This window comes from Daphnia pulex, chromosome 8, assembly GCF_021134715.1.
Source record: "Daphnia pulex isolate KAP4 chromosome 8, ASM2113471v1".
Classification (NCBI taxonomy): Eukaryota; Metazoa; Arthropoda; class Branchiopoda; order Diplostraca; family Daphniidae; genus Daphnia; species Daphnia pulex.
The window spans coordinates 6,640,599-6,667,350 of NC_060024.1; the positions used below are offsets into that span (position 1 = coordinate 6,640,599).

Below are 26,752 nucleotides of genomic sequence, written 5' to 3' on the forward strand. Positions count from 1 at the left end.
CAAAATCGAAAAGAACAATATTTCTATTCAGTAATTCATGATAGTATTTACACACTTTTTAATTAAGGATTTCATGATTGCAATAAATCAAATCAACATATGAGTTGGATATTTAAAAAAAGGGGGAATGTCTTCTAACGTCTCGATAGGAAATATTCACGATGAGACTTACAAATGAAACAAAATTAAATCTACAACAAACAATAATTTATCAGGCGTAACCAGCAAGTTTCTGTTCATTCCAGACACTTCGAAGTTCATCGGGATCGCCGTAGCCGTGAGAGGCGATGACGTTTTGGTAGCCAAACAGTGAGTAGCCCTTCTTCCAAAAGTAGAAATCCGAACAGTGGACAGGTTCAATGTTGACTTTGAGCGCAACGAGTGCCAAGAAGATGTCGTCGAATCGGAAATACTTGGTGTAGAAACTGGCGTAATACAAGTCCAATAAGGCTTCACGAGATACAACATAAGCGCCGGCCGTGACATATGGCGGCCACAAGTGATACGGGTACTCTTCTAATGAGACAAACCATTTGCTTGGCAGGTGTCGCTGCGGCGGAGAATGGAAAACGTACCCTGGAACCCAAATTGAATTAGTCAATGAGAAACGCCCATAAATCATTATAATAAAAACAATAGAAACACACACCTGCATACAATTTCAAATTTCCATTGAGATTACTGGCTTGGTTGAACTCTTCTCCCTGGGTAGCCAACACGATTTCCTGCTTGAGAGATCGTTCCCTGTGCTCGATACCTTGAACAATGCGAGGTAGTTGTTCTTCTTCTTCCGGGTAAGTCGACGGATTGCGGACGAATCGCAGCAGGTTTTTGGTGGAAATGTACATGTCGTCGTCTGAGAAAGCCACAAACTGCACAGGCGAACAATGTTCCACCGCCCATTTGAATCCCGACATGGTCTTCAACGTGTTGTTGTGATAATCATCTACGAAATCGGCCTGCACAATGTCATTAAACATCTCATCCTCTTCATCTACTTTCCTTTGGATTTCAGGGTCGAATCCGGTGCCCAATAAGAAGACACGGCGGATCACAATAGTTGAGAATTGCATTTCATCACCCCATGTCTCTCTGATGGCTTGGCGTTGATCAAAATGAGTCAGGGCTGATTTGACGACAAGCAAAAGTTTCGGGTTGTTGGCACACTTGTCCGCACACAATTTCAGGTAGGTGTAGTTGAACGTATTAATAGGCTTGACTGCTGGCACATTTCCCACGGCCAGATCCTTGACCAGAGGTTGAAGATCGACGTCCAGGGGGTATGAAAACTCTGTGTAGTAATCTTTCTCTAGGAAATGGGTGAATACACCCATGTAGTTTAGGCTGACTGTTGAACAGATAATCATGACCAGCCAGCAAGTTGCCAGAGAAATCGACTTGACTGGTGATGTAGTGAATTTCCGCCTGAGCCTCCATATTTTTCCAAATAAATTCATGGATGTTTGTAACCCTGATGAATAATAACAGGGTAACAGTTATTTTTTAAAAGTAAAACACAAATTTCAATTCCTACCTTTGTTGATTGATCTATGGCTTGACCGTAGCAACTCGCATGAAACTACCGGCGCTTTCAATGGAGCAACAGGTTGTGTTCTTTAAAAAATCAAAAATGGATAGTTAGTAGTACATTTTTCCTCGTTTGCCCCTCTCACCCGTCTTACCATGACTGTTTTCCTAGTCTCAGATGTTAAGATTAAGAGGTCACCTTGAACAAGGAAACATGAATGAGATGCAAATTTCGAACAAAAATCTCGCTGATTAGACGTTCTCGTTTCATTTGATTTCCTATATTGTTGACAGGAGAAACGACACAGTTGTCTGCTTCTCGGATCACAACTGTAGAAAGGGGCGGGGCCACGTAACTAACTATCGAATATCGAATTATCGATCAACTTGCCACATAAAAAATTAAAAAAACTTTTGTTCATATTTTTCTGTTTTTAGTTCATATAAAAAAAGTAGTTCAAGGTTAAAAATTCAATTTTGTTTAAAAATTTGTTTTTACAGACTCTGGTAGGTGTCACCACCAGTGTCGAAAATGAAATTAAAAATGGGTTCAGCAACCTTATACATCTGGTTTCCGAAACCAATCGTTTTTGTTGATATTGTTTGTTATTTATCCCCCAAAGCCAAATGTGCTGTGACAAAAAGAAAAAATTGGGTAGCAGATGGGGGAAATGACGAAGAAAATGTTTAGCTGTCACAGCCCATCCGGTTATTATCCGTATAATAAACGATGAGCCGTTGCGCACAATTTATACGGTTGTTCGGGTACGATCTCTGAGTACGACCTACGACGAGACGCATTTACTAATTGAAAAATACAAAAATAAATTGTCATAATCAATTAACGCAATTTCTAATTTTTCCCAATAGGAAGCCCATTCATGATTACAATACTACGTTTCAATGTGCAGTAAGGCCGACAATATTCGAAGGAGGAAATTTTGTTCAAACAATTGTTATGTCATACAAGAAAATCTAGAACAGAGTTTGGGAACAAAAATCAAATATAGCCTGTGGCGCGGCCGGTTTACGATCATTGCGTTCAGAAAACTAATAAAATCTCACAAAAATATATGCATGGGAACTTCCTGTGCTGCTTCAGCCAGCTGGTTGTTCCACTGCTGAAGGTTCTTCAACTTTTCTCTTTGCTTCGGTGACCATTCCAACAACCCAAAAAGAAAAAACCGAAATAAAGGCCTCTTGGTAGCGTCGTGTTATAGAGTACACAAAACTAAACAAGGCGAGTTGAGAGTAGCAGCAGCGATCGGCGGCGGAAGATCGTGAATGTATAAACGCAGACATAACCCACCTGTGCAGGGCCGGGACTTGAAGGTAGTAGCGTGAAGGTACCGCGGCCTTGAAGGAATTCAAGGCCTTCGAGCTGTTTTGATTCACTCATGCGACTCCATCTCCTTTTCTTTCGTTTTCTTTTCCACTGGCAAACAAATATCTCGTTTTTATTTTTTTAAATATTTTTTCGTAAGTGCATGCAATTTTTCTCGTCAGAAATTTGTCATTTCATACGTTTTTTTTTTAAATGATAAAATGGCATCAATGATGAAATCCAAGTAGTGAAAATTCAAAGGAATGTTCATCACTCCCCTATATCATGTAACACATAAATGCGACGTAATACTTTCACTTGTATTTTTGTTTAATAACTGGCAGATGGCGCAGCCTCGAGCACTAAATAGAAAAGAGGTAATGCTACGCTGTTGTCTATGCGATGGCCGCCAATGGCGCTGCTTGTATAGACACACAGGGACACACAAATAGCTCGACCGCCATGGAGGCAGCTTCTTATTAGTGTTTCATCGTCCGACGTTATTCAACGTAACCTCATTTCGTAAATACGAGTTTATTAAACCTCATCCACTTCAACACCTCTTGTTGATTTTCAAACTCTTAATATTTACCAGAGAAATACAGAGTAGAAGGTGTGTTACCAAGGGAGTACTCTCGAAATCGTAGTAGTGAAAGTGGTTTTCCCTTTTCAGCTGACATCGCAATAGGTGAAGGTAGCAGTTGGTTAGTCGTTATCAAATGTTTTGTAATAGAATTGAGTGTTTTCCTTATTATTAAACAGATCGACCATGTCCAGCCTAGGACCTCAGTCGCCGATCGACATGAAACCCGATACAGCCACATTGATGGCTGGCTTCAGCCCTGGCTCTGTAGGAGGAGGAAACAGCCCCACCAGTCCAAGGTTCTACTTACATTCACTCATGATATTGAATCACCAACAAAGATCATCTGATGATGATAGGTCTGGATTGGGTTTCAGTTTGCCACAGCCGTCCTTCACCATTGGTCACTCGGGTTACTTGAACAATTCCAATGGCTCCAAGTCGGGACACTATCCGCCAAATCATCCGCTCAGCAACTCCAAACACCTGTGCAGCATCTGTGGCGACAGAGCCAGTGGGAAACACTACGGCGTGTACAGCTGCGAAGGTGCAACAACATCACTAACCCTTTTTCTACATGATTCATCACTCGACACCTTTCGTTTTATAATTCACAGGCTGCAAGGGATTTTTCAAGAGAACAGTCAGGAAAGACTTGACTTATGCATGCCGTGAAGATCGCCAGTGCTTAATTGACAAGCGTCAGAGAAATCGGTGCCAGTATTGCCGCTATCAGAAATGCCTTCAGATGGGCATGAAGCGAGAAGCCGTTCAAGAGGAGAGGCAACGCAACAAGGAAAAGGGAGAAATGGATATGGATGCCACCAGTGGTAAGTGAAAAATCAATATGATGATTAATAAAAAAGACAAATAAAACGATTAATTGGAGATTTTACAGGTGGACAAGGTGACATGCCAATCGATCGAGTTTTGGAAGCTGAAAAACGAGTCGAGTGCAAGGACGAGCCCCAGGTGAATTCAGCCACTGCCGCTCTAGGCAATATATGCGCTGCTACAGATAAACAACTTTTCCAACTGGTTGAGTGGGCTAAACACATCCCACATTTCACGGAATTGCCCCTTGATGACCAAGTCGTTTTGCTCAGAGCTGGTAATAATATCCCTTCTACCAAGCAGCTGTCAAATTAATTTAATAATGTTCATTTCTATACTGATAACAGGCTGGAATGAACTGCTGATTGCTGCATTTTCTCATCGTTCGGTCGGTGTCAAGGACGGGATCGTCCTTGCTACTGGACTTGTTATTCACAGGTTAGTCATCGTGTCGTCAAAACTTGATTTGAAATTTTTATTTCTAAATATGACCAAACATGCTAGTAGTAGTAGTTGACAAACCCATTAAAAAAAGATGAAAAGCACTGACGAGTTGTTTTGACGTTGATTTATAGGAACTCGGCTCACCAGGCTGGCGTCGGATCGATCTTTGATCGTGTGCTTACCGAACTCGTCTCCAAAATGAGGGAAATGAAACTCGATCTGGCCGAATTGGGTTGTCTGAGAGCCATCATCTTGTTCAACCCAGGTAATCACTAAAATGTCACAATTTCCAGGTGCCCAATTCTAACCGAATCAATATCTAAACAGATCCCAAGGGCTTAAAATCTGTTTCGCAAGTGGAAGCTCTGCGTGAAAAAGTGTACGCCACGCTTGAGGAATACACGCGAACAAATTACGCCGACGAACCGGGACGCTTCGCTAAACTTCTCCTACGCCTTCCTGCTCTACGCTCCATCGGCCTCAAATGCCTCGAGCATCTCTTCTTTTTCAAACTCATCGGAGACACACCCATTGAATCCTTCCTGCTCGAAATGCTGGAAGCACCTGCAGAGACTTAGAAGAAACGATCTAGTTTTTCTATTTCTTTTTGCAGCTGTTGGAACCACATCTATTCGTGCATTGTATAGTGTTTCTTGGCGATTTGGTGAGACAAACGAAGTTACTTGCCCTTTCTTGCTTATCAACGTACTTTAAAAAAAAACCTTAAGGATTAGCTATTAGCTTTACCGGGACAATCTCTCTTCTATTTCAATGTTTACTTGGATTCAATCAATCACATTTTCATCCCAGAGTTATTTCATTGTTGTTTATTAGCTTGTAGTGTCGTAACAGTTATTTACGAAAGTTTCAAGTGGGATGAAGGTGGCGGTTTTCTCTTGTTTAATTTTGTTCGATGTCGAGTATAAATGATTGGTCATTTTTGTGTTCTTTATTCGTTCCTTTCTATACTCGAATAAACAGATACAGAAATGGAATTGTGCGCGACGTAAATATTCTCAAGACTCGCTGTGTTCTTCACCATCTGAAACGTCAAAAAAGGTTAATTTCTGTTTTTTGCCATCTGGGCCGTCTTGCTCGTTATTGTCGCCACTGCTGTTGGTCTCTCCAGCAATTCTTTCCACCTTCGCTTTTGGCTCTCTGACCCTGACCGGAGTGCCGATCAAAGGATATTCATCTGCTGGGTCTAATACTACTTGGAAGATGGGGTGTTCCACAATAACAGTTCCCTTGAGATTGTCTGCCAACGTCTTGTCTAGACTAATTAGATGGAACCTTGAACAATAAAAACAAAAGTTTTAAATGGGTATACTATAAAATAAGGCCACAATGTAGACAATACCTTCCATTCTGGCCCGGTGTGTGTTCGGCCGCCAGGAATATTTGCACCTTGTTTAAATCGGATTCATTCAATGAAACATTTTTGGAATTGGCTTCTAAGGTTTTCGTGAAAACATCCCGAAGAAGCTCATTTTCGGGAACTCTACATGTAAAATGTCAACAGTCGGAATTTGAAATAATGCCAGAAAATTGATTTGAATACCTATTTTCAACAGTTGTGACATCCTTCCACACAAATTTCCATTCCACTTTCCAATCTATTTTTTTGGTTTTCCAGTCCAGATAGGTTGTATTGTGTTTGTGGCGAGTAAAGTTTGGGGGCAAAAATCTAAGTGTGACTCCTCGTTGGGCTGCAGTGCACCTCAGTTTATGAAGATGCTGAAATTTGGAAAACATACATTTTGTAAAAAAAGTTAACAGCTTCTACGCTTGTTGAAAAATTACTGTTGGGAGTTCTTGATTGACTCGTGTACTTCTTTTGCTGACATCTCTGTAGTAACTTTCAACTGATCTGCTTGCTTCTTCCAGCAATCGGTAATCTACAGGAACACAATTGACTTGATGAGAAAGTTGGTGGAATGAAATATGTGTTCTTACCACTCAATAGATCCAATTCTGTAAATTGAGACAAGGATTTGAATCGAGTCTTGTCTCGAATCCCATCGCAATCAAACTCTTTCTTGTGGAGATTGACACACTGCAAGCAACACGATCTGAATTCGCAGCGAGGACACCTGTACCTAGCCTCTTGAGCACCGCATTTCTCGCATGTTCCCAATCTAGTTTTGAGAACATCTTCGCTTGAATCTCTTTGAATTGCAACTTCCATTACGTGTAGCGTGTAATAATCGAGTAAAAACTATTCACACGTGGTTGAAACGACTAGAGAACTGCGAACATATGTTTTTTGAAAACTTTAGGGACGACAAGTAGATGGCGGTAGAACTGTCAAAATAAAAGTAAACAACTTTATTTATCGGCTGCACTTGTGTAAATGTAACAATTTCACTCCAATGTATTTACTGTTGAAACAACTGGACTTTACACAAATACTGGTTCGTTCGATACCTCTAATTTCCGCTATCAATAACAGTGCAACACGTGGGATATTAAATATTTCAAGGCTTTTTTCTACCACAATTAAAATGACCGATTCAAGTAAGAGAATGAATGTCACGACAGTCCTCTTTGTTCCATTACTTACCAACCTTGCAATTGTCCGAAGGTAAGCCATCTTTAATTGCCATTGTACAAATGACGGCAACATCAAACAAGGCCGACAATTTTGCCGTTACCAAAAAGAAAATTGAGGAAGCCAGTAGCCTTGGTGCCAAAGTAAATGAACCAAATGTAGAGTGCAATAATCAATTTTTAAAAAATTAATTCATGTTATGTAATAGGTAGTTTTTCTGCCAGAAGCGTGTGATTACATTGCTGATTCCCACGCTCAGTCACTTGAGCTTGCCGAGAATATGGATGGGCCCTTGATCAAAAACTATTCAGAACTTGCAGTGCAAAATCAGATATGGATTTCAATTGGTGGATTCCACAACAAAGTAAAACACCCAAATTCCATGCTCGTGAAACACTGCACTATGATAAACTAATTCCTTTGCACAGAGCAGTTCGATTGATAAAATGTTCAACACTCATGTGCTCATCAATTCGGATGGGCAAATAGCCGGTCGTTACGACAAGACTCACTTGTTTGACGTTGAAATTCCGGAGAAGAAAATCAAATTAAAAGAGTCGGACTACATTGAGAAAGGAGGATCGATTGCTTCCCCGGTTGAGTCACCTGTGGGCAAAATCGGTTTAGGAATCGTAAGAATCTCATCACGAATGGTTTTTTAACTGGAATAAATTCGTCCACATTGTTTCTATTTGCCATAGTGTTACGACGTGCGATTTCCTGAATTCAGCTTGTCACTAGCTCGAATGGGGGCCGACATCATTACTTATCCATCGGCTTTTACCGTGGCCACTGGGCTGGCCCATTGGGAATCGCTTTTGAGAGCCCGAGCCATCGAGACGCAATGCTTTGTCGTCGCAGCCGCCCAGACGGGCATTCACAATAACAAACGCTCCTCCTACGGTCACGCCATGGTGAGTTTGACTTATTTGTCGATTCCAAACCATAAAAGGTAACTATAATTTGATCCATTTCTATTATAGGTTATTGATCCTTGGGGAACGGTGATAGCCCAGTGTCGAGAAGGGACCAGTTTAGCCTTAGCTGCGATCGATTTGGAATATCTGAGAAAAGTGCGACGCGAAATGCCCGTTTTCACTCACCGACGACAAGACGTCTACCAATTACCCAGTTGTGGTGTGTTGCCAGTTTCACCGCTGCCGCCAGACGAGGCCACATTCAATTTCGGCCAGGTGACCATCAAAGGATGGGCAGTGTTCTACCAAAGTCGGCATTCTTTGGCTTTTGTTAACCGCAAGTGCGTCGTTCCAGGACGTAAGATAAACCGCAATTCTATTTTTATTTTCTCAGTAAAATTGATTTTGTTTTTTAAAATTCCCAGACGTGTTGGTGATGCCATTGAAAGCGATCAGACGGATGCCAGACATGGAGCCAGACGAATTGTCCGATTTGTTTCTCACGTCGCAAATAGTCCAGAGAGGCATGGAACTTTTCCACGGCGTTTCATCGTCCAACGTTGCCGTTCAAGACGGCCCTGATGCCGGACAAAGCATTCAGGTTGGAGTAAAAACAGCATGAAAGATTTCTCACGTTTCCTTCATGTTCTAAAATGAATTACTCAGCATGTCCACGTCCATATCCTGCCTCGACGCCCGAAAGATTTCAAGGAGAACGACCAAGTTTACGATGAACTCAACAATCATGACAAGGGACCCAACGTGGAATGGCGCCAGGAAGAAGATATGAAGAGAGAAGCCACAGAGCTCCGCCAGTTTTTCGCGAAATTGTAACAATTTCATACTTAAGTTTGATGTCATATATAACGGTGCAAAATTCTAGCGAAAGAAAGAAATTAAAGTACAATTCCAATGGGAGTAAAGCCGTGGGTGGATACTTGACCTGATGTCCCAATTGGATGATGCAACATTAAAATAGTTTCAACATCATCCAGTCGCTGATGCTTAGCTCCGAGATGTAAAATAAATGATGGCGAAATTTTGACATTCTCTTGGAAAGTTTGATGCCAAAAAGAGCGTGAAGTTGATTCGTATTTCTTTTTAATAAAACCAACGCTTTGCAGATGGTGGAAAGGATGAATTTTATAACCAATTAAAAACCCGTTAGGAAAGTCGAGTTCCCTATTTACTCTCCCATAAGCCATTTGAACTCTTGTTGCTTCAATTGGCCCAAAACAAAAACAATTGCCTGTGAGCAACTGCTCCTCTTTGATCGATTTCTTGTATCCGAATCAAATGTGCACGTATCAAATCTACTCAATCACGTTGTTACATATTAAACCAAGTGACAACATCTGGAGCTGAAATAAAATTAAGTAGAACGGTGCCCCCTTTAAAAAATTGCGTGTTAATTGGGCAGTAACAGCTGGGGCTCCACAACAGTCAATTAAGAACAAGCTCAATTAGCAGATTATAATCATGAGAAATAAATACGTGTTCTGCCTTTAAGTTTGCGTTTAGCGAATTGCAACCCGCATATATTCGCTAATGCGCTTGATTTTGATTAGCCTCTACTAGACTTTTTGGACGTGGCGGGAGCTTTTGATGGATTCGAAATGATCGGTTTTGAAAGGAAAGTGTGTATCGCACAAACTAGTTTGTTTCTTTTTGGTCCTTTGCCGTACGCTGCAATTTGCATAAATATTTGAGAAAAAAAAAAATTAAAGTTGGAGCCGCTGAGAAAACGCTTCTGTTTCGGTTGAACCTCTTCCGGGGGCTTGATACGCTATTTTTAATTTTAATCACAACTTTCGAATGGGAGGAGCTGGACCTTATATACGTGAAAGAGCGTGCCAACAATGTTCAACAATGACAGTGGTCTTATCAACAAATATAATCCAAGGTTTAGCTGTTGATGAAACTGAAGGATATAGTTGCAAAATAAGTTTTTGATTTATGGTTTTCTCTCAGATTTATACTCAATCGAAAAATATGAGAAGACTGGTCTATGAGTCTTATCTCGTTTCAAACTTGAAAGTGAGCCAGAAAAAGAAAGAAAAATTCCTGCAGGAACAATCGGGTTATAATTACAAAGTAGCCTAGTGTAAAAATGATTTGGCGGGTATACTCGCCCTTTTTGAATGCTCACGCATTGGCACCGAGCCACATAACCAATAGCAATTGATGTGGAGAGAGACTAACTGGATAATCTGTGTCGAAAAAAAATGATATGCAAATGAAGTAACCTGATGACCACTTTTGATACATAATCTAGTCTTGATATCAAGACAATCAACTTTCTTTTCCTAGTTCGCTCATTATTCGCCGTTATATTCAGTACTTATATAAAGGCAACGCAATTCCCGCCACCGTAAGCCAGTAGGAGAAGTAAAGCCAATTCGAGCATAAGCAACAGATTTATAATCTCATCAAAGGTAAAAGAGCTGCTATACACCGACTTTGATAGATTTTTGACAAATTTTGTTTTTATATCTAATCAATCAAATTTAGACTCGCGCGGGGCATATGAATGTGGTTCATCCCACACGTTTCAAGAAATCAATTAACTTGATCGGAAATATGATGCAACTTCAAGTAAGTTTCTCTCAAATTTTTCCCACTTGATACATCAAATTCTAATCAGGATTTTATAACAGATATCCTGCGTTTTATTGCTCTCAGTGGTGAGTGTTTTGGCGCAATACAGACACCAGTGGCCACACTCGTACGGTCCTTCTACAGCATCTTACATAATATCGCATAAAATTCCAGCGATCGAAGAATTTAAGAGAGGATGGATGGGTTTCTATGAATACCGTCCCATTTTCAGTCGAATACTTTTCGGTAGTAGTATTCCTGATTCAGCCGAGATGTGGAAACCGGCCGGTGCTGCTGGTGAAAATTTTTACAAAGGACAGCCTGGTAGACCAGCAGCTCATTTATTACCGGTCTACAATCCTCCATCGATGGTTCCAGATGTCGGGGAATCGGAAGGATTCCAAAATTGGAAGAAGGAACTTTTCGGCCCGTCCAAGCAGATTGAATTACAGCAGCAAAGATTTCCACCTGGAAATTCCGACAGTCACGAACTTGAGGAAATTGTGCCCGATAATATTAACTTCGGAGCTCAGGATGATGATTCCATTCATATAAAAGATGATTTCAACACGACGTCAGTTGTAAATGTGGAAAATGAAGACGATAAAGGCATCGACAGCGAGGAGAAGGGTTTGTTGAAATGAATTATACTTGCCCTTTAAATTTCTGCTGATTTTCACGTTTATTAGAGGAAAGAAATCACTCAAAGGAGGAGCCAGAAAACCCAGACAAAAATGTTGACCTAGACGACGATGGAAAATTTGAATATCCAGCCACTAGCCCAGAATTAGTTGAACTGAATCCAGAAAAAATAACTTCTGGCGAAGTCTCAGAAGATGTTGCTGAACCTGAATTGTCTAATAAGAGTCCTTCGGATCCCTCGGAACCGGCAGAAATACATTGGAACCCATGGAAAAGTGCCTTTGATTATCCATCAAGCAACGAAAAACGCCCAGCAACAGATTTCTTTCACAGCGATAACAGACAAAAGTCCAGCAGCGAGGTTCCTGATCCCGTCAAATTCGCTACACAAGACCCATTCTCTAAATGGTGGAATTCAGCAGAGGAATTTAGTGTCTTTTCCGATGATGATACTCTTGGTCTTTCGGAATCGTCAGAAGCAGTTGCTGATCCTAAACCGTCGATTTCCCCTGTACCCAGCACCACAACGCCGGAGCCAATCCACAAATTCGGCGATCAGTCTCTTTCCGATGGACCGAAAACTGTCTATAAGCATAATTATAGGAAAGTGACGATAGATAAGAATAAAAGGTTATAATGAAGTTTACATATTTTGTCCCATCAGAAATCCAATTTCACCATACCTTATTGATTTTTATTTTATTCAGGCCAGCAGCACAAGCGCAAACCGCATAGTATTGAAACAACGCACATGTTTGAACCAGTCACATTTTTGCCAGTCAAAAATATAATACTATTTGCTATGCATTATCCCTGAGAGATTTTTAAAATTCTTATTTTAAAAAGCCGAAGGCTTACCGCCTTTTAAGGGTGAGAGATTTGAAGAAACAAAAGTTCCGACAGCGCTCCAAATAGTCTTAACTGTGAGAGGTCCCTGGGGAATTGGGGCGATTCGTGATTGGTCGAAGGGGTTTTCGGGACTGTGACGCGTTCGTGCTGCTCTGATCGCGACGCGACTAATCTTATTCGATGTAGAATGACTTTTTACATAGGTAATGACTAAATTTTTTAACTATTAACGAAAATAACGAGAGATTGGGAGCAAAAAGGGGAAAAAAAGGGGAAACTTCTAAAATAGATTGCACATATCATTCCACACAATTTAAGGGTCCAGTCAGTTCTAATGGGAAGAACAACTTTCCATTTTACCGAAAAGACTAAATTTGTGATGCGTTTTTTGTGGTTCGCGAGATATTTGCGAAAGAAAAACACACCCAGATTGACTTTTAGCTTGATTGTTGACTAGCAGACGACGGTAAGTATTAACAGGCTTACAGTCAATCTGCTTGTGGCATGGCGAATTGATGGATTGAATGTTTGTGATAGATTTCATCTCGTGAAACACTGTGTTTTTATTTCATATGTTAACTATTGCTGAATTCTAATAAGAAAAAAAACCATGCATCCAGTATCACAACTGATGGTTCATTTACCCATCAAATGCCAGATTGGCAGATAGTTCAAATGTGGGTGCTGAATGAATTGGTAAATGTAAAAATGGAATTGACAGTAGGTTTTCATTATGTTACTTATCTTTCTGTGTAATGAAAACTAAACAAACAAATTATTTGCAGATTATTTTTATCATCAGACATTGCTACCTTTCAGAAAATATGTCTTGAAGATGACGACAAGTTGCCAGTTGATTCATATGTCACACTTATTGATATCCTAGCACACTATACTTTATTCGGCATCCTAAAAATGTTTCCCTTCTGACTTTCCCTCATTTAAAAGGCATTGATGATGTAATGGTGCTAGGCGAAAATTTTACCAACAGAGAGAAATTAAAGCTGCAACCGTAGAAAATGGAATTGACAGTATGTATTCCTTATTCAGTAATCTTTCTTTGTAATGAAAACTAAACCACAAAATTATTTGCAGATTACATTCATCATCAAACAAATTTCAGTTTCAGAAAGTGGAGTTTTGTCTTGAAGATGACAACAGTTGCCAGTCGATTGACATAACACCCTAAGTGATATCATAGCAGGAGCTTGTGATTTATAGTTTGCTACCATACTTTATTCGTGATGCCCTTTATTTGACATGCAAACAAAAATTTCCCTTATTAGAATGCCTTGATTTGAAAAAAAGGCACTGATCTTAGACTTCCTGCAAATTGGTAAAATTTAAATGCATTTGATTGTTTAAAGAGTTATTTCATTTCGGTTCTTTATTTTTAGGTACCCTGAAGCAACAACCTTGACTTGCAAAATTGTATTTCATTCTGGCACAACAAATAGCAGGAAAACATATCATTTTCTTGAAAGGTTTTGTAATTGAAATCAGGATTTTATTATGATCCCTTAATCTTCAATTCCAAATCAGGATTTTATTGTGGTCCCTTAAAACTTTTGGCATCTAAAGTGTATTGCAAAAGTAATGAGCGTGGTGTCAAATGTAATTTATTAACTGGAGAAAAAGACATTTTGCTAAAGCTACTGGTAAATCCCCTTTTTCCCATGTATCGTGCACTGTTGAAATGATCCAATAGTGAAAATCTTATCAACTCTTCTCCTGTTAAGTGCGATCAAACATAAATAATAAAAACGACTATTGTGTTACATTTGAATCCATTTATTTAAATACAAAATTGAATAAATAAATCGAAAATTTTTTAACATTACACACTGTAAAATTCTCACTAAAAAAACCACAACAATGACGCCATGACGGACAGCTAGTCGACAGAATACAGTGTCAAAACACACAATAGAGGGTAGGGCAAAGCAGAATCTCACCAAAGTGCGTTATTTCAAATAGTTCAAATTTTCATAAAATGATTGTGACTAAATGATGACAAACAAAGACAATCAATCGTGAAAAGTAAGACTACTGCGAAAAATAAATTTTTTAATTTACCAATAAAAAAAATACAAAAAGGCAGAATAATTTCACACAAGATGTGCAACAGTGAGAGTAAAAGATGACGAACAGAGAGAACAATACGAAAACTAAATTTTTAAATTTCCTAATCAAGAAAAAAAACGAAAGGAGACTTTTAAAATCTCGAAGGTGCCACAGAGGGGCTTGATTATCTCGTGTAAGCCAAGAATGGATTTTGAAAGTCTCATCAACATATCTAATACAATTCTAACCTTATCAACTGTGGAAAAAAATGTTAAAATTGTTTTACATTTTATGGATATTTAATTGTAAGAATTTTCCAATAAAATAATCCCCTGCTAATAGTTGTTTATTTGATAGCCATTCAAATTCGTTCTTATTATTTATCTTCTGTTTCTACCCAAATGTTTAGTACAATTCAATTTTGAGTTAATTTAAATAAATTAGTGATAAATATAAAAATGTATTTTATTAAAGGCATATTAAATATTACATACTGGATGTGTATTATAGCCCGAGTGCATGAACTTTCACTGTCCCGTAAGCCGTTACTTGCGGAATTATAAGCAGGAATTAAGTGGTTTAGGCCAGCCCAAATAATATCGTCGTTTTCTCTTTATTATTATATCGCTTTATAGTTGTCTTTCCACTGCTTTTGACTGGAGAAACCCAAGCCCATGGGAAGGCCCCAAAAAGTTGATTTTTTGTTGTTTTGCTCTTTATTCGTTTTGTAACTGATTTTTTGTTCTTTTCTGGCATTCATCCAAAATTGGATTGATACGATTAATAAGAAAAATTGCATTTTCCAAAGAAATCCGACCAGAATGATATTATTTCTACATAATTTATGTTTCACCTACACGAAGTGGAAACAAATATTCGAGATGTCATCAGCGTGTAAATTTTTTGAGTAAAAGCGGACGAGGAATGACGAATATTTTATGAATGTCATGTCTTATCTCAATTTTTCTATTAGAGCATGCATCAGCGGTCTCTAGCACCGAAATAATGCTGATTTCGCCCAATGAATTTCTCATTTATTATTGCTAATACTATTTTATATGATGTTTGCATAAAATGTAACACAATAAGCCGCGTTGTTGGCTTGTTGCGCGACGTCGCAAAGATATGAAAAAAGAACCGGTTATGCTGGTAGTCAAGACGACGCGCCCTAGCTGGAGGGCTATGTAGTTTGCTATCTCGTAATCCATCTTCTTTCCAACACCTTACGTATATAATCTATATATACGAGTAGATCCAGCGCGATGCACAGATATAAGAGTTTACGACAAACATCATTCCATACTCATGATTTAGAAAGTATATTCTGTATAAGCCCATTCACGAGCCTATGAATATTCATGAAACCATTTAATTGAAAACTTGAAATTACTTCGAGAATTGTTATACGATCATATACGATGAATCAGAAATTCAGATCGATAAAAAAACACATGCGAAAATTAGATTTTTTTATGGAAGTGAAAATTTGCAACCTTCTAAAGTTATACACACATAATTACATTTCATGGGAAAAGATGTATATATATTTACGTATAAGTATTTAATACAGATTTGATCCAAGCATCAAAATCCTGAGTTAATGAACCAAGCTTTACAATAAGAAGAGGGGGGTCGACCTGGCGCAATTCCGTTTGTAACAGTGTCTTATCATCACTTTCATTTTTCTCATTAAGCGTGAACTTTGGATTTATCTTATGTGATTAACAGCGCAGACATAATGAAGTAGATCGAAACCGGGATGACGACGAATGAATCCATCTGAAACACGCACATAACCAATTGGAATTGGACTCGCTGAGTCACTTTCTTTATGTGCCGAGGCATTATTTAGCCATGGGTCGTGAACTCATTGACGTCTCGACTATGTATATTATACCTACGTGCAAAACTCTTGGGTTTTCCAAAAACCTTTGGGGTTGATTATTACTAGGTAATATGCCATAGTTTCGATTATTCTTAATCAATAATTGTTAGCCTAATATGACACTCTATTTAACAAATGAAGTCGATGTTATAGTGTGATAAAAGTTCTTTAAAAGGCCATTAGCATAGACAATTGCGTAATATTGCCATAAGGTGCGCTCTCGCGCGATGTCGTTATAAGCTTTAGGGAATGGTATATACACCTGATTTCCAGATTATTCCTTGCTGTTGACCGCCAAATAATCGCAGCAAAGCATTTCTCTTATTTAGAGAGGCTGCTGCTGGAGTATTTCTTTTAGGGAAAAGGTAACTTTCTTTTTCTTCGGATTGTAATACAATCCATCCTCCTCCCATTATTTCTGTATTGAAAGCCCAGCATTTAAAAGCATTGCTCGGAATGATCGAAGTCAGTGTTGAGTCAGCCACAATTCGAGCAGCAACTAATATCTTGGATAACGCGGTAAGATGCCGTTAATTAATCATATAGCATATATAGCTTTTATTGCTCCAATGATTAACGTGTTTAATTTCATTGCAATTTCGCAGATTGTGTTTAAGCGTGTAGAACTGGCAAAATATCTATACGTACACAAAACAACCATGAGAGTTGTGGTAAGTAAAAAAAACAACAATTAACGCATTGAGTTCTATAACTTCAATTCAAAATAGGTATTTAGTAAAACTGTTCAAATTCTTTTGCTTTTATTTAGGTATTTATTTCATTGTTCGCAGCCATTGCTATTGCTCTTCCACAGCAATATTACCGACAAAATGGCCAGCATCAGCAGCAGGGACATCGGGTCCCCATCAGCAGGCAGCAGTGGGCAGCTCTGAACCCATACGGCACTCCGTCAACTCATTATGGGAATAATCCACACATTCAGAAGCAATGGGAGAGCTTGTACATACACCTGCCATTTCTGAGGGGTCCTCCTGGTTATCCTGGAACTAAGGGTGAAACTGGAGCGACTGGAGCTCCTGGTCATCCGGGCGCACCCGGAGAAAAAGGCAAACATGGCAATCATGGTGCACCTGGAGAGAAAGGTGAAAAGGGCGACACGGGAGAAAAAGGAGAAAGTGGCGACGATGGCAGCAAAGGTGAGAAAGGAGAACCTGGTCGGGATGGACTCAATGGAGCCCCTGGAAAGATTGGATATCCCGGTTTTCCTGGACCCCAAGGGCCTAAAGGCAACACGGGAGAACCTGGTTACGTTATCCCTTCTAAAATCCCTGGACCTCCTGGTTTTCCCGGAACCCCTGGAAAAGACGGTGCTCCAGGTTATCCCGGTAGTCCAGGACCTATCGGCCCACCTGGCGCAACCGGAGAAAAAGGCTCTCCCGGTGAAAGCGGTCCAAAGGGAGAAGACGGAGATGATGGTAAAGATGGGTCACCAGGTAAAGATGGAGCACCCAGTTTTGTGGCGGGACCTCCAGGACCACCCGGTCTTACTATTCATGGTAAAGATGGATTTCCCGGCGCTGATGGTATGCCTGGAAAGGATGGACGTCCTGGTGAACATGGCGAAAAAGGTATAAACATTTGACAATCTGCTGGCTGTATCGAAAGTTCTCAAATAATTATCTTTGTGTTATTAGGTGACACTGGAGAGAAAGGTCCAGCAGGAAAAGATGGGCTTGCTGGAATTCCAGGCACTCCCGGCTTTCCCGGCCCAATGGGACCTCCCGGTCGGCAAGGATATCCTGGCTTTCCAGGTCCCGTAGGGCCAGCAGGATCGACAGGTAGAACCGGCCAGCCCGGATATCCAGGTCCATCTGGTTTTCCCGGTTTTCCTGGTCATCCCGGTTCTGCAGGAGCTCCTGGTTTCCCTGGAATCTCCTATCACTCTTTCGGTCCTTACTTTACGATTCCCGATAGCGTTTGGGGCTCGAGCTACGATTCGTCAGACTCATTTTGGAAAAATTATAATAGGCGCGCTTCCAGATATTAGGCAGAACACGGCCGTGTATGTGGGCAAAGTAGAAATATCGTCTTTTTCATCCGTGGTTTTCTTTCTTTCATAAAATATCAATTATATATCGTAAAAAGTTTAAGGAGATGTCTGTAGGCCCCTACTCTGTATTGAGAGCCTTGCTTAATTGTAGCGCTGAATGTGAATAAATGTTGGAGCTGAATAGCGATCCCACTCGAATCAATTCGAGGTATTTCACGCAATCTGAGTTGAATAATTTTTTTCAAAATACAATTCGAGTTGAATTTGAATTGATTTGAATTGACAAAAACTCAATTCGAATCAATTCGAATGGAATTCGAATCGATTCGAATGAAATCAAGAAAAAATTTTAAAAAAATTTCTTTTATTAGGCAAGAAATATTACACTAAAACATCCATAATTTTAACTGTTTTAAGTAATTGCAGTAGAATATCACTTAAATCGACTGGATTTAGTTATAATTCAATAATAATAGAATATTTGTCCATTTGAAAGTACCCAAACAATATCCATCACCTTCGTTTATCGATACGAAGAGGTAGCACATCTAGCGGTCGAAATTGAAACTAAAAATATTCAAACTTTGCAAAAATTTTGTCAAATTTGACACGAATTGACCCAAATATTCGTGAATATTCACAATGAATATTCATGAATCGGGAAATGAATATTCAGGTAAATTTTCATGAATATTTACCCAAAAATATCACAATTCAAATGAATATGAATTTTGATTTTTCCAATTCGAGTTGAACTGAATATTCGAAAAATCTCAAAAAACGCAATTCAAGTTGAATCGATTCGAATCAATTCGAATCGATTCGAATCAAATGCAATTCGGGTGGGATCGCTAGAGCTGAATATAAGCCTAATACAGTTAATTACATGGTATTTCTTTCATAATTAACTATCGTTATCCATATTGTACAGTAGGTTGCAAAAAAACGTGCTGTGCAGCCCTGACAAACGAAATAAAACAAGTTTATTTTTGGTACTAGATGTCTGAATCTAGCGGACGAGAAGTCAGATTCCCGGCCTATTTTTAAATTAAATTTGTTTGAAGTGGGGTTACAGTTTGCACAAAAGGATGGGTTGCCAGAGAGTGTGACAGACACTGTAGTTTTGAAATAGTGTCGTTGATTCAAAGAGGTAGGAGTGATCAAACCTTTGGTAGAACCCTGACCTCGACCGATTTACCGAAGGCTTCTTCACTCTACCTCATTCTGGGGAGCTCTTAAGGCAGCTTTTGTCTAAATCAAAGCGCAAGAGATGTTTCCTGAATATATTCAGGGAATGTGCTGTAAAGCCCCACAGCTAGATAGCAATATTCCAAACTCATCCTTCCGTGTAAAGTGTTACCCTACTTAAAACCGAAAAAATGTGAATGGGCCAGGAATCTGGGTTTTCGTACGCTATAGATTTAGACATCTAGTGCTCAAAATTATTTGTTTTTAATTTCTTTGTCTGGCCTGCCCAAGTTTTTTTTGCAACTTCTTGTACATAGCAACGTATTTTATTGTATAAAACAACTTAATTTAATGATATATTTTGTTTGGACGTTTGAAAAGTGAAACAATCTCTAAAACTCAGTGAAGTGGTGTATCCCAGCTCCTGGAAGAGTTTCTATCAACCCTTTGTTTCTATTAGTGTTCCTACGAATTAATTGCTTCAATGGACTAAAAATAGTTAATTGACCATCAATTACAAATCCTGTAAGAAAGTAACGTTTTGTTTTTTTGAAACAATAAACTCTACTACTTAAAAATCTTCCAGAAGCTGGGAAACACCACTTCATTGAGTTTGGATTTGCTATGTTTATTGTTTAAAAAAAAAAAAAAACATTTCTTTCTTAGAGGATATTTTAATCGATGTCCAAGACACAACCTATAACATATAATGGTATTTTTCGTGTATAATCAGTGTCGAATACTCTATTTTACAATAATTATACCAGGAAACTCATTATATGTGATAGGTTGCATTGGTGTTGAAGAAAAACCAAAAATACGTCCCAAACATTTAGGCTGAAATATTTCGAAATCGTGGTTGAGACCTTCCTATCACATATAATGGTATTTTTTGTGTATAATCAGTGTCGAATACTATATTTTACAATAATAATACCAGGAAACTCATTATATGTGACAGGTTGCATTGGTGTTGAAGAAAAACAAAAAATACGTCCAAAACATCTAGCCTGAAATATTTCCAAATCGTGGTGGAGACCTTTCCTATCACATGCATTAGTATTATTCGTGTTGAATCAGTATAGAATACTCTATTTTACAATAATTATAAGAAGAAACTCAGTACATGTGACAGGTTGCATTGGTGTTGAAGAAAAACCAAAAATACGTCCAAAACATCTAGCCTGAAATATTTCAAAATCGTGATGGAGACCTTTCCTATCACATGTTTTAGTATTTTTCGTGGTGAATCAGTATAGAATACTCTATTTTACAATAACTATACCAGAAAAGTGGATTTACCTGGGCCATACTATACGGACCCATGCTTCTCCTTCGCCACCATATCACCGGTGGTCTAATGGTCAGAATCCCGGCTTGACATGTCGAAGGACCGAGTAAGGGACGGTTTTTATACCGATTAAAAACCAGGCGTGCTGTCTGGGCTATGACTTATAAAGAGTAATCTCGTTGTTTTATTGTAGAACACGGTATTCCACACGGATACAGAATTATTATTACCTTTATAAGTGATAGGAAAGGTATCCAGCATGATTTGAAAAATTGTAAGGGTAAAGTTTTGAGTAGTTGATTTGTAGTGTATTGTAGTGTTTTTTCCGATTTTTGACATCAGTTTTCGGGCAAACCAGACCTTTAAAAAAAAATCTAATTTTTCAGAATGAAAGATTTTGCCCCCCTCCAGAGACATCTCGCCCCGTTTTTATTTTAAACGGTTATTAGAAGAGATATTGGCAATTGAAAATCTTGGAAATTTTTCGTCATTTTCTGAAGATTTTCGCCATTGACAGACGTCATTTCGCCACCCCATCTAGCGGCCGATTTTCAAGAAAGCAAGGGAGATCTATTCTTCTGGCAATTAATTTTTGATTGATTGAATGATTGAGGAAAGAATGGAATCGATGTAAAACTGCTGGGCTTGGTTGGCTATCGATAGTTGAAGTTCGAAAAAAAATTAATGGCCAGAAGAATAGTAGATCTCCCTTGCTTTTTTTAAAAATCGGCCGCTAGATGCATCATTAATGCATCTATTAATATTGATAAAGAGTGGTAACTCAGTGTTAAAGTCTTTAAAATCAATGAATCTATTAAGACATACATGAAGGAAAAGAAATAGAAATAAAAGTTGATAGAAAATCTTCCAGGAAGTGAAAATACAACTTCAATGAATTTGAAATGACGATAGAAATTGTTTTACAAGTTTAAACAAATTTCTTGTTACAAGATATGTTAATTCGATGTCCAATACACTATTTAAAGGCTTCACAATCAATGCATCTATTAAGACATACATGAAGGAAAAGAAATAGAAATAAGAGTTGATAGAAAATCTTCAAGGAAGTGAAAACACAACTTCAATTAACTTGAAATGACGATATAAATTGTTTTACAAGTTTAAACAAATTTATTGTTACAAGATATGTTAATTCGATGTCCAATACACTATTTAAAGGCTTTTAAATCAATGCATCTATTAAGACATACACGAAGGAAAAGAAATAGAAATAACAGTTGATAGAAAATCTTCCAGGGAGTGAAAATACAACTTCAATGAATTTGAAATGACGATATAAATTGTTTTACAAGTTTAAACAAATTTCTTGTTACAAGATATGTTAATTCGATGTCCAATACACTATTTAAAGGCTTTTAAATCAATGCATCTATTAAGACATACATGAAGGAAAAGAAATAGAAATAAGAGTTGATAGAAAATCTTCCAGGGAGTGAAAATACAACTTCAATGAATTTGAACTGACGATATAAATTGTTTTACATGTTTAAACAAATTTCTTGTTACACGATATGTTAATTCGATGTCCAATACACTATTTCAAGGCTTATAAATCAATGCATCTATTAAGACATACACGAAGGAAAAGAAATAGAAATAAGAATTGATAGAAAATCTTCCAGGAAGTGAAAATACAACTTCAATGAATTTGAAATGACGATATAAATTGTTTTACAAGTTTAAACAAATTTCTTGTTACAAGATATGTTAATTCGATGCCCAATACACTATTTAAAGGCTTTTAAATCAATGCATCTATTAAGACATACATGAAGGAAAAGAAATAGAAATAAGAGTTGATAGAAAATCTTCCAGGAAGTGAAAATACAACTTCAATGAATTTGAAATGACGATATAAATTGTTTTACAAGTTTAAACAAATTTCTTGTTACAAGATATGTTAATTCGATGTCCAATACACTATTTAAAGGCTTTTAAATCAATTCATCTATTATAGAAATAAGAGTTGATAGAAAATCTTCCAGGAAGTGAAAATACAACTTCAATGAATTTGAAATGACGATATAAATTGTTTTACAAGTTTAAACAAATTTCTTGTTGCAAGATATGTTAATTCGATGTCCAATACACTATTTAAAGGCTTTTAAATCAATGCATCTATTAAGACATACATGAAGGAAAAGAAATAGAAATAAGAGTTGATAGAAAATCTTCCAGGGAGTGAAAATACAACTTCAATGAATTTGAACTGACGATATAAATTGTTTTACATGTTAAAACAAATTTCTTGTTACACGATATGTTAATTCGATGTCCAATACACTATTTCAAGGCTTATAAATCAATGCATCTATTAAGACATACACGAAGGAAAAGAAATAGAAATAAGAATTGATAGAAAATCTTCCAGGAAGTGAAAATACAACTTCAATGAATTTGAAATGACGATATAAATTGTTTTACAAGTTTAAACAAATTTCTTGTTACAAGATATGTTAATTCGATGTCCAATACACTATTTAAAGGCTTTTAAATCAATGCATCTATTAAGACATACATGAAGGAAAAGAAATAGAAATAAGAGTTGATAGAAAATCTTCCAGGAAGTGAAAATACAACTTCAATGAATTTGAAATGACGATATAAATTGTTTTACAAGTTTAAACAAATTTCTTGTTACAAGATATGTTAATTCGATGTCCAATACACTATTTAAAGGCTTTTAAATCAATTCATCTATTATAGAAATAAGAGTTGATAGAAAATCTTCCAGGAAGTTAAAATACAACTTCAATGAATTTGAACTGACGATATAAATTGTTTTACAAGTTTAAACAAATTTCTTGTTGCAAGATATGTTAATTCGATGTCCAATACACTATTTAAAGGCTTTTAAATCAATGCATCTATTAAGACATACATGAAGGAAAAGAAATAGAAATAAGAGTTGATAGAAAATCTTCCAGGGAGTGAAAATACAACTTCAATGAATTTGAACTGACGATATAAATTGTTTTACATGTTAAAACAAATTTCTTGTTACACGATATGTTAATTCGATGTCCAATACACTATTTCAAGGCTTATAAATCAATGCATCTATTAAGACATACACGAAGGAAAAGAAATAGAAATAAGAATTGATAGAAAATCTTCCAGGAAGTGAAAATACAACTTCAATGAATTTGAAATGACGATATAAATTGTTTTACAAGTTTAAACAAATTTCTTGTTACAAGATATGTTAATTCGATGTCCAATACACTATTTAAAGGCTTTTAAATCAATGCATCTATTAAGACATACATGAAGGAAAAGAAATAGAAATAAGAGTTGATAGAAAATCTTCCAGGAAGTGAAAATACAACTTCAATGAATTTGAAATGACGATATAAATTGTTTTACAAGTTTAAACAAATTTCTTGTTACAAGATATGTTAATTCGATGTCCAATACACTATTTAAAGGCTTTTAAATCAATTCATCTATTATAGAAATAAGAGTTGATAGAAAATCTTCCAGGAAGTTAAAATACAACTTCAATGAATTTGAAATGACGATATAAATTGTTTTACAAGTTTAAACAAATTTCTTGTTACAAGATATGTTAATTCGATGTCCAATACACTATTTAAAGGCTTTTAAATCAATGCATCTATTAAGACATACATGAAGGAAAAGAAATAGAAATAAGAGTTGATAGAAAATCTTCCAGGAAGTGAAAACACAACTTCAATGAATTTGAAATGACGATATAAATTGTTTTACAAGTTTAAACAAATTTCTTGTTACAAGATATGTTAACTCGATGTCCAATACACTATTTAAAGGCTTTTAAATCAATCCATCTATTAAGACATACACGAAGGAAAAGAAATAGAAATAACAGTTGATAGAAAATCTTCCAGGGAGTGAAAATACAACTTCAATGAATTTGAAATGACGATATAAATTGTTTTACAAGTTTAAACAAATTTATTGTTACAAGATATGTTAATTCGATGTCCAATACACTATTTAAAGGCTTTTAAATCAATGCATCTATTAAGACATACACGAAGGAAAAGAAATAGAAATAACAGTTGATAGAAAATCTTCCAGGGAGTGAAAATACAACTTCAATGAATTTGAAATGACGATATAAATTGTTTTACAAGTTTAAACAAATTTCTTGTTACAAGATATGTTAATTCGATGTCCAATACACTATTTAAAGGCTTTTAAATCAATGCATCTATTAAGACATACATGAAGGAAAAGAAATAGAAATAAGAGTTGATAGAAAATCTTCCAGGGAGTGAAAATACAACTTCAATGAATTTGAACTGACGATATAAATTGTTTTACATGTTTAAACAAATTTCTTGTTACACGATATGTTAATTCGATGTCCAATACACTATTTCAAGGCTTATAAATCAATGCATCTATTAAGACATACACGAAGGAAAAGAAATAGAAATAAGAATTGATAGAAAATCTTCCAGGAAGTGAAAATACAACTTCAATGAATTTGAAATGACGATATAAATTGTTTTACAAGTTTAAACAAATTTCTTGTTACAAGATATGTTAATTCGATGTCCAATACACTATTTAAAGGCTTTTAAATCAATGCATCTATTAAGACATACATGAAGGAAAAGAAATAGAAATAAGAGTTGATAGAAAATCTTCCAGGAAGTGAAAATACAACTTCAATGAATTTGAAATGACGATATAAATTGTTTTACAAGTTTAAACAAATTTCTTGTTACAAGATATGTTAATTCGATGTCCAATACACTATTTAAAGGCTTTTAAATCAATTCATCTATTATAGAAATAAGAGTTGATAGAAAATCTTCCAGGAAGTTAAAATACAACTTCAATGAATTTGAAATGACGATATAAATTGTTTTACAAGTTTAAACAAATTTCTTGTTACAAGATATGTTAATTCGATGTCCAATACACTATTTAAAGGCTTTTAAATCAATGCATCTATTAAGACATACATGAAGGAAAAGAAATAGAAATAAGAGTTGATAGAAAATCTTCCAGGAAGTGAAAACACAACTTCAATGAATTTGAAATGACGATATAAATTGTTTTACAAGTTTAAACAAATTTCTTGTTACAAGATATGTTAACTCGATGTCCAATACACTATTTAAAGGCTTTTAAATCAATCCATCTATTAAGACATACACGAAGGAAAAGAAATAGAAATAACAGTTGATAGAAAATCTTCCAGGGAGTGAAAATACAACTTCAATGAATTTGAAATGACGATATAAATTGTTTTACAAGTTTAAACAAATTTATTGTTACAAGATATGTTAATTCGATGTCCAATACACTATTTAAAGGCTTTTAAATCAATGCATCTATTAAGACATACACGAAGGAAAAGAAATAGAAATAACAGTTGATAGAAAATCTTCCAGGGAGTGAAAATACAACTTCAATGAATTTGAAATGACGATATAAATTGTTTTACAAGTTTAAACAAATTTCTTGTTACAAGATATGTTAATTCGATGTCCAATACACTATTTAAAGGCTTTTAAATCAATGCATCTATTAAGACATACATGAAGGAAAAGAAATAGAAATAAGAGTTGATAGAAAATCTTCCAGGGAGTGAAAATACAACTTCAATGAATTTGAACTGACGATATAAATTGTTTTACATGTTTAAACAAATTTCTTGTTACACGATATGTTAATTCGATGTCCAATACACTATTTCAAGGCTTATAAATCAATGCATCTATTAAGACATACACGAAGGAAAAGAAATAGAAATAAGAATTGATAGAAAATCTTCCAGGAAGTGAAAATACAACTTCAATGAATTTGAAATGACGATATAAATTGTTTTACAAGTTTAAACAAATTTCTTGTTACAAGATATGTTAATTCGATGCCCAATACACTATTTAAAGGCTTTTAAATCAATGCATCTATTAAGACATACATGAAGGAAAAGAAATAGAAATAAGAGTTGATAGAAAATCTTCCAGGAAGTGAAAATACAACTTCAATGAATTTGAAATGACGATATAAATTGTTTTACA

The 26,752-nt window shown here is 36.5% G+C and overlaps 7 protein-coding genes across 16 annotated transcripts in view; 4 read left to right on the forward strand and 3 right to left on the reverse strand.

The window, feature by feature from the left end:
• The window catches only part of LOC124200302, a 67,135-nt gene that overhangs the window by 16,778 nt on the left and 23,605 nt on the right, over positions 1 to 26,752 (reverse strand). The gene's annotated exons all lie outside the window — the stretch shown is intronic.
• LOC124200300 (beta-1,3-galactosyltransferase brn-like) lies at positions 6 to 2,697 on the reverse strand. 2 transcript variants are annotated; one of them, XM_046596490.1, is made up of 4 exons: positions 1,683 to 2,697; positions 1,535 to 1,614; positions 650 to 1,471; positions 6 to 576 (listed from the first exon to the last, which is right to left on the reverse strand). In XM_046596490.1, the coding sequence occupies exons 3-4, from the start codon at positions 1,455 to 1,457 to the stop codon at positions 212 to 214; spliced, it is 1,173 nt and encodes a 390-aa protein (XP_046452446.1). In that variant the 5' UTR covers positions 1,458 to 1,471; positions 1,535 to 1,614; positions 1,683 to 2,697; the 3' UTR covers positions 6 to 211. The 2 variants fall into 2 exon arrangements, with proteins under 2 accessions (XP_046452446.1, XP_046452447.1); XM_046596491.1 differs by lacking the exons at positions 1,535 to 1,614; positions 1,683 to 2,697 and having other exon boundaries at positions 650 to 1,309; positions 1,371 to 1,437.
• LOC124200296 (retinoic acid receptor RXR-like) lies at positions 3,620 to 5,707 on the forward strand. 6 transcript variants are annotated; one of them, XM_046596477.1, is made up of 7 exons: positions 3,620 to 3,733; positions 3,794 to 3,981; positions 4,052 to 4,264; positions 4,324 to 4,545; positions 4,616 to 4,706; positions 4,844 to 4,977; positions 5,040 to 5,707. In XM_046596477.1, exons 1-7 carry the CDS (start codon positions 3,621 to 3,623, stop codon positions 5,288 to 5,290), a joined length of 1,212 nt encoding a protein of 403 aa, XP_046452433.1. In that variant the 5' UTR covers position 3,620; the 3' UTR covers positions 5,291 to 5,707. The 6 variants fall into 6 exon arrangements, with proteins under 6 accessions (XP_046452433.1, XP_046452435.1, XP_046452436.1 ...); XM_046596479.1 differs by having other exon boundaries at positions 4,333 to 4,545; XM_046596480.1 differs by having other exon boundaries at positions 3,812 to 3,981.
• LOC124200301 (box C/D snoRNA protein 1-like) lies at positions 5,647 to 6,900 on the reverse strand. Its single transcript, XM_046596492.1, has 5 exons — positions 6,669 to 6,900; positions 6,516 to 6,610; positions 6,274 to 6,449; positions 6,073 to 6,213; positions 5,647 to 6,005 (listed from the first exon to the last, which is right to left on the reverse strand). Exons 1-5 carry the CDS (start codon positions 6,898 to 6,900, stop codon positions 5,729 to 5,731), a joined length of 921 nt encoding a protein of 306 aa, XP_046452448.1. The 3' UTR covers positions 5,647 to 5,728.
• On the forward strand, positions 7,074 to 9,225 carry LOC124200294 (deaminated glutathione amidase-like). Its single transcript, XM_046596472.1, has 8 exons — positions 7,074 to 7,229; positions 7,297 to 7,406; positions 7,472 to 7,627; positions 7,692 to 7,895; positions 7,965 to 8,177; positions 8,247 to 8,538; positions 8,606 to 8,781; positions 8,847 to 9,225. Exons 1-8 carry the CDS (start codon positions 7,085 to 7,087, stop codon positions 9,012 to 9,014), a joined length of 1,464 nt encoding a protein of 487 aa, XP_046452428.1. The 5' UTR covers positions 7,074 to 7,084; the 3' UTR covers positions 9,015 to 9,225.
• Positions 10,507 to 14,586, forward strand: LOC124200297. Of its 4 annotated transcripts, none has more exons than XM_046596482.1 (8): positions 10,507 to 10,615; positions 10,692 to 10,775; positions 10,838 to 11,408; positions 11,468 to 12,050; positions 12,128 to 12,989; positions 13,055 to 13,300; positions 13,365 to 13,605; positions 13,667 to 14,047. In XM_046596482.1, the coding sequence occupies exons 2-5, from the start codon at positions 10,707 to 10,709 to the stop codon at positions 12,153 to 12,155; spliced, it is 1,251 nt and encodes a 416-aa protein (XP_046452438.1). In that variant the 5' UTR covers positions 10,507 to 10,615; positions 10,692 to 10,706; the 3' UTR covers positions 12,156 to 12,989; positions 13,055 to 13,300; positions 13,365 to 13,605; positions 13,667 to 14,047. The 4 variants fall into 4 exon arrangements, with proteins under 4 accessions (XP_046452438.1, XP_046452439.1, XP_046452440.1 ...); XM_046596483.1 differs by having other exon boundaries at positions 12,128 to 12,965; XM_046596484.1 differs by lacking the exon at positions 13,055 to 13,300.
• Positions 16,634 to 19,121, forward strand: LOC124200295 (collagen alpha-5(IV) chain-like). Its single transcript, XM_046596474.1, has 4 exons — positions 16,634 to 16,737; positions 16,824 to 16,889; positions 16,988 to 17,807; positions 17,874 to 19,121. Exons 1-4 carry the CDS (start codon positions 16,675 to 16,677, stop codon positions 18,224 to 18,226), a joined length of 1,302 nt encoding a protein of 433 aa, XP_046452430.1. The 5' UTR covers positions 16,634 to 16,674; the 3' UTR covers positions 18,227 to 19,121.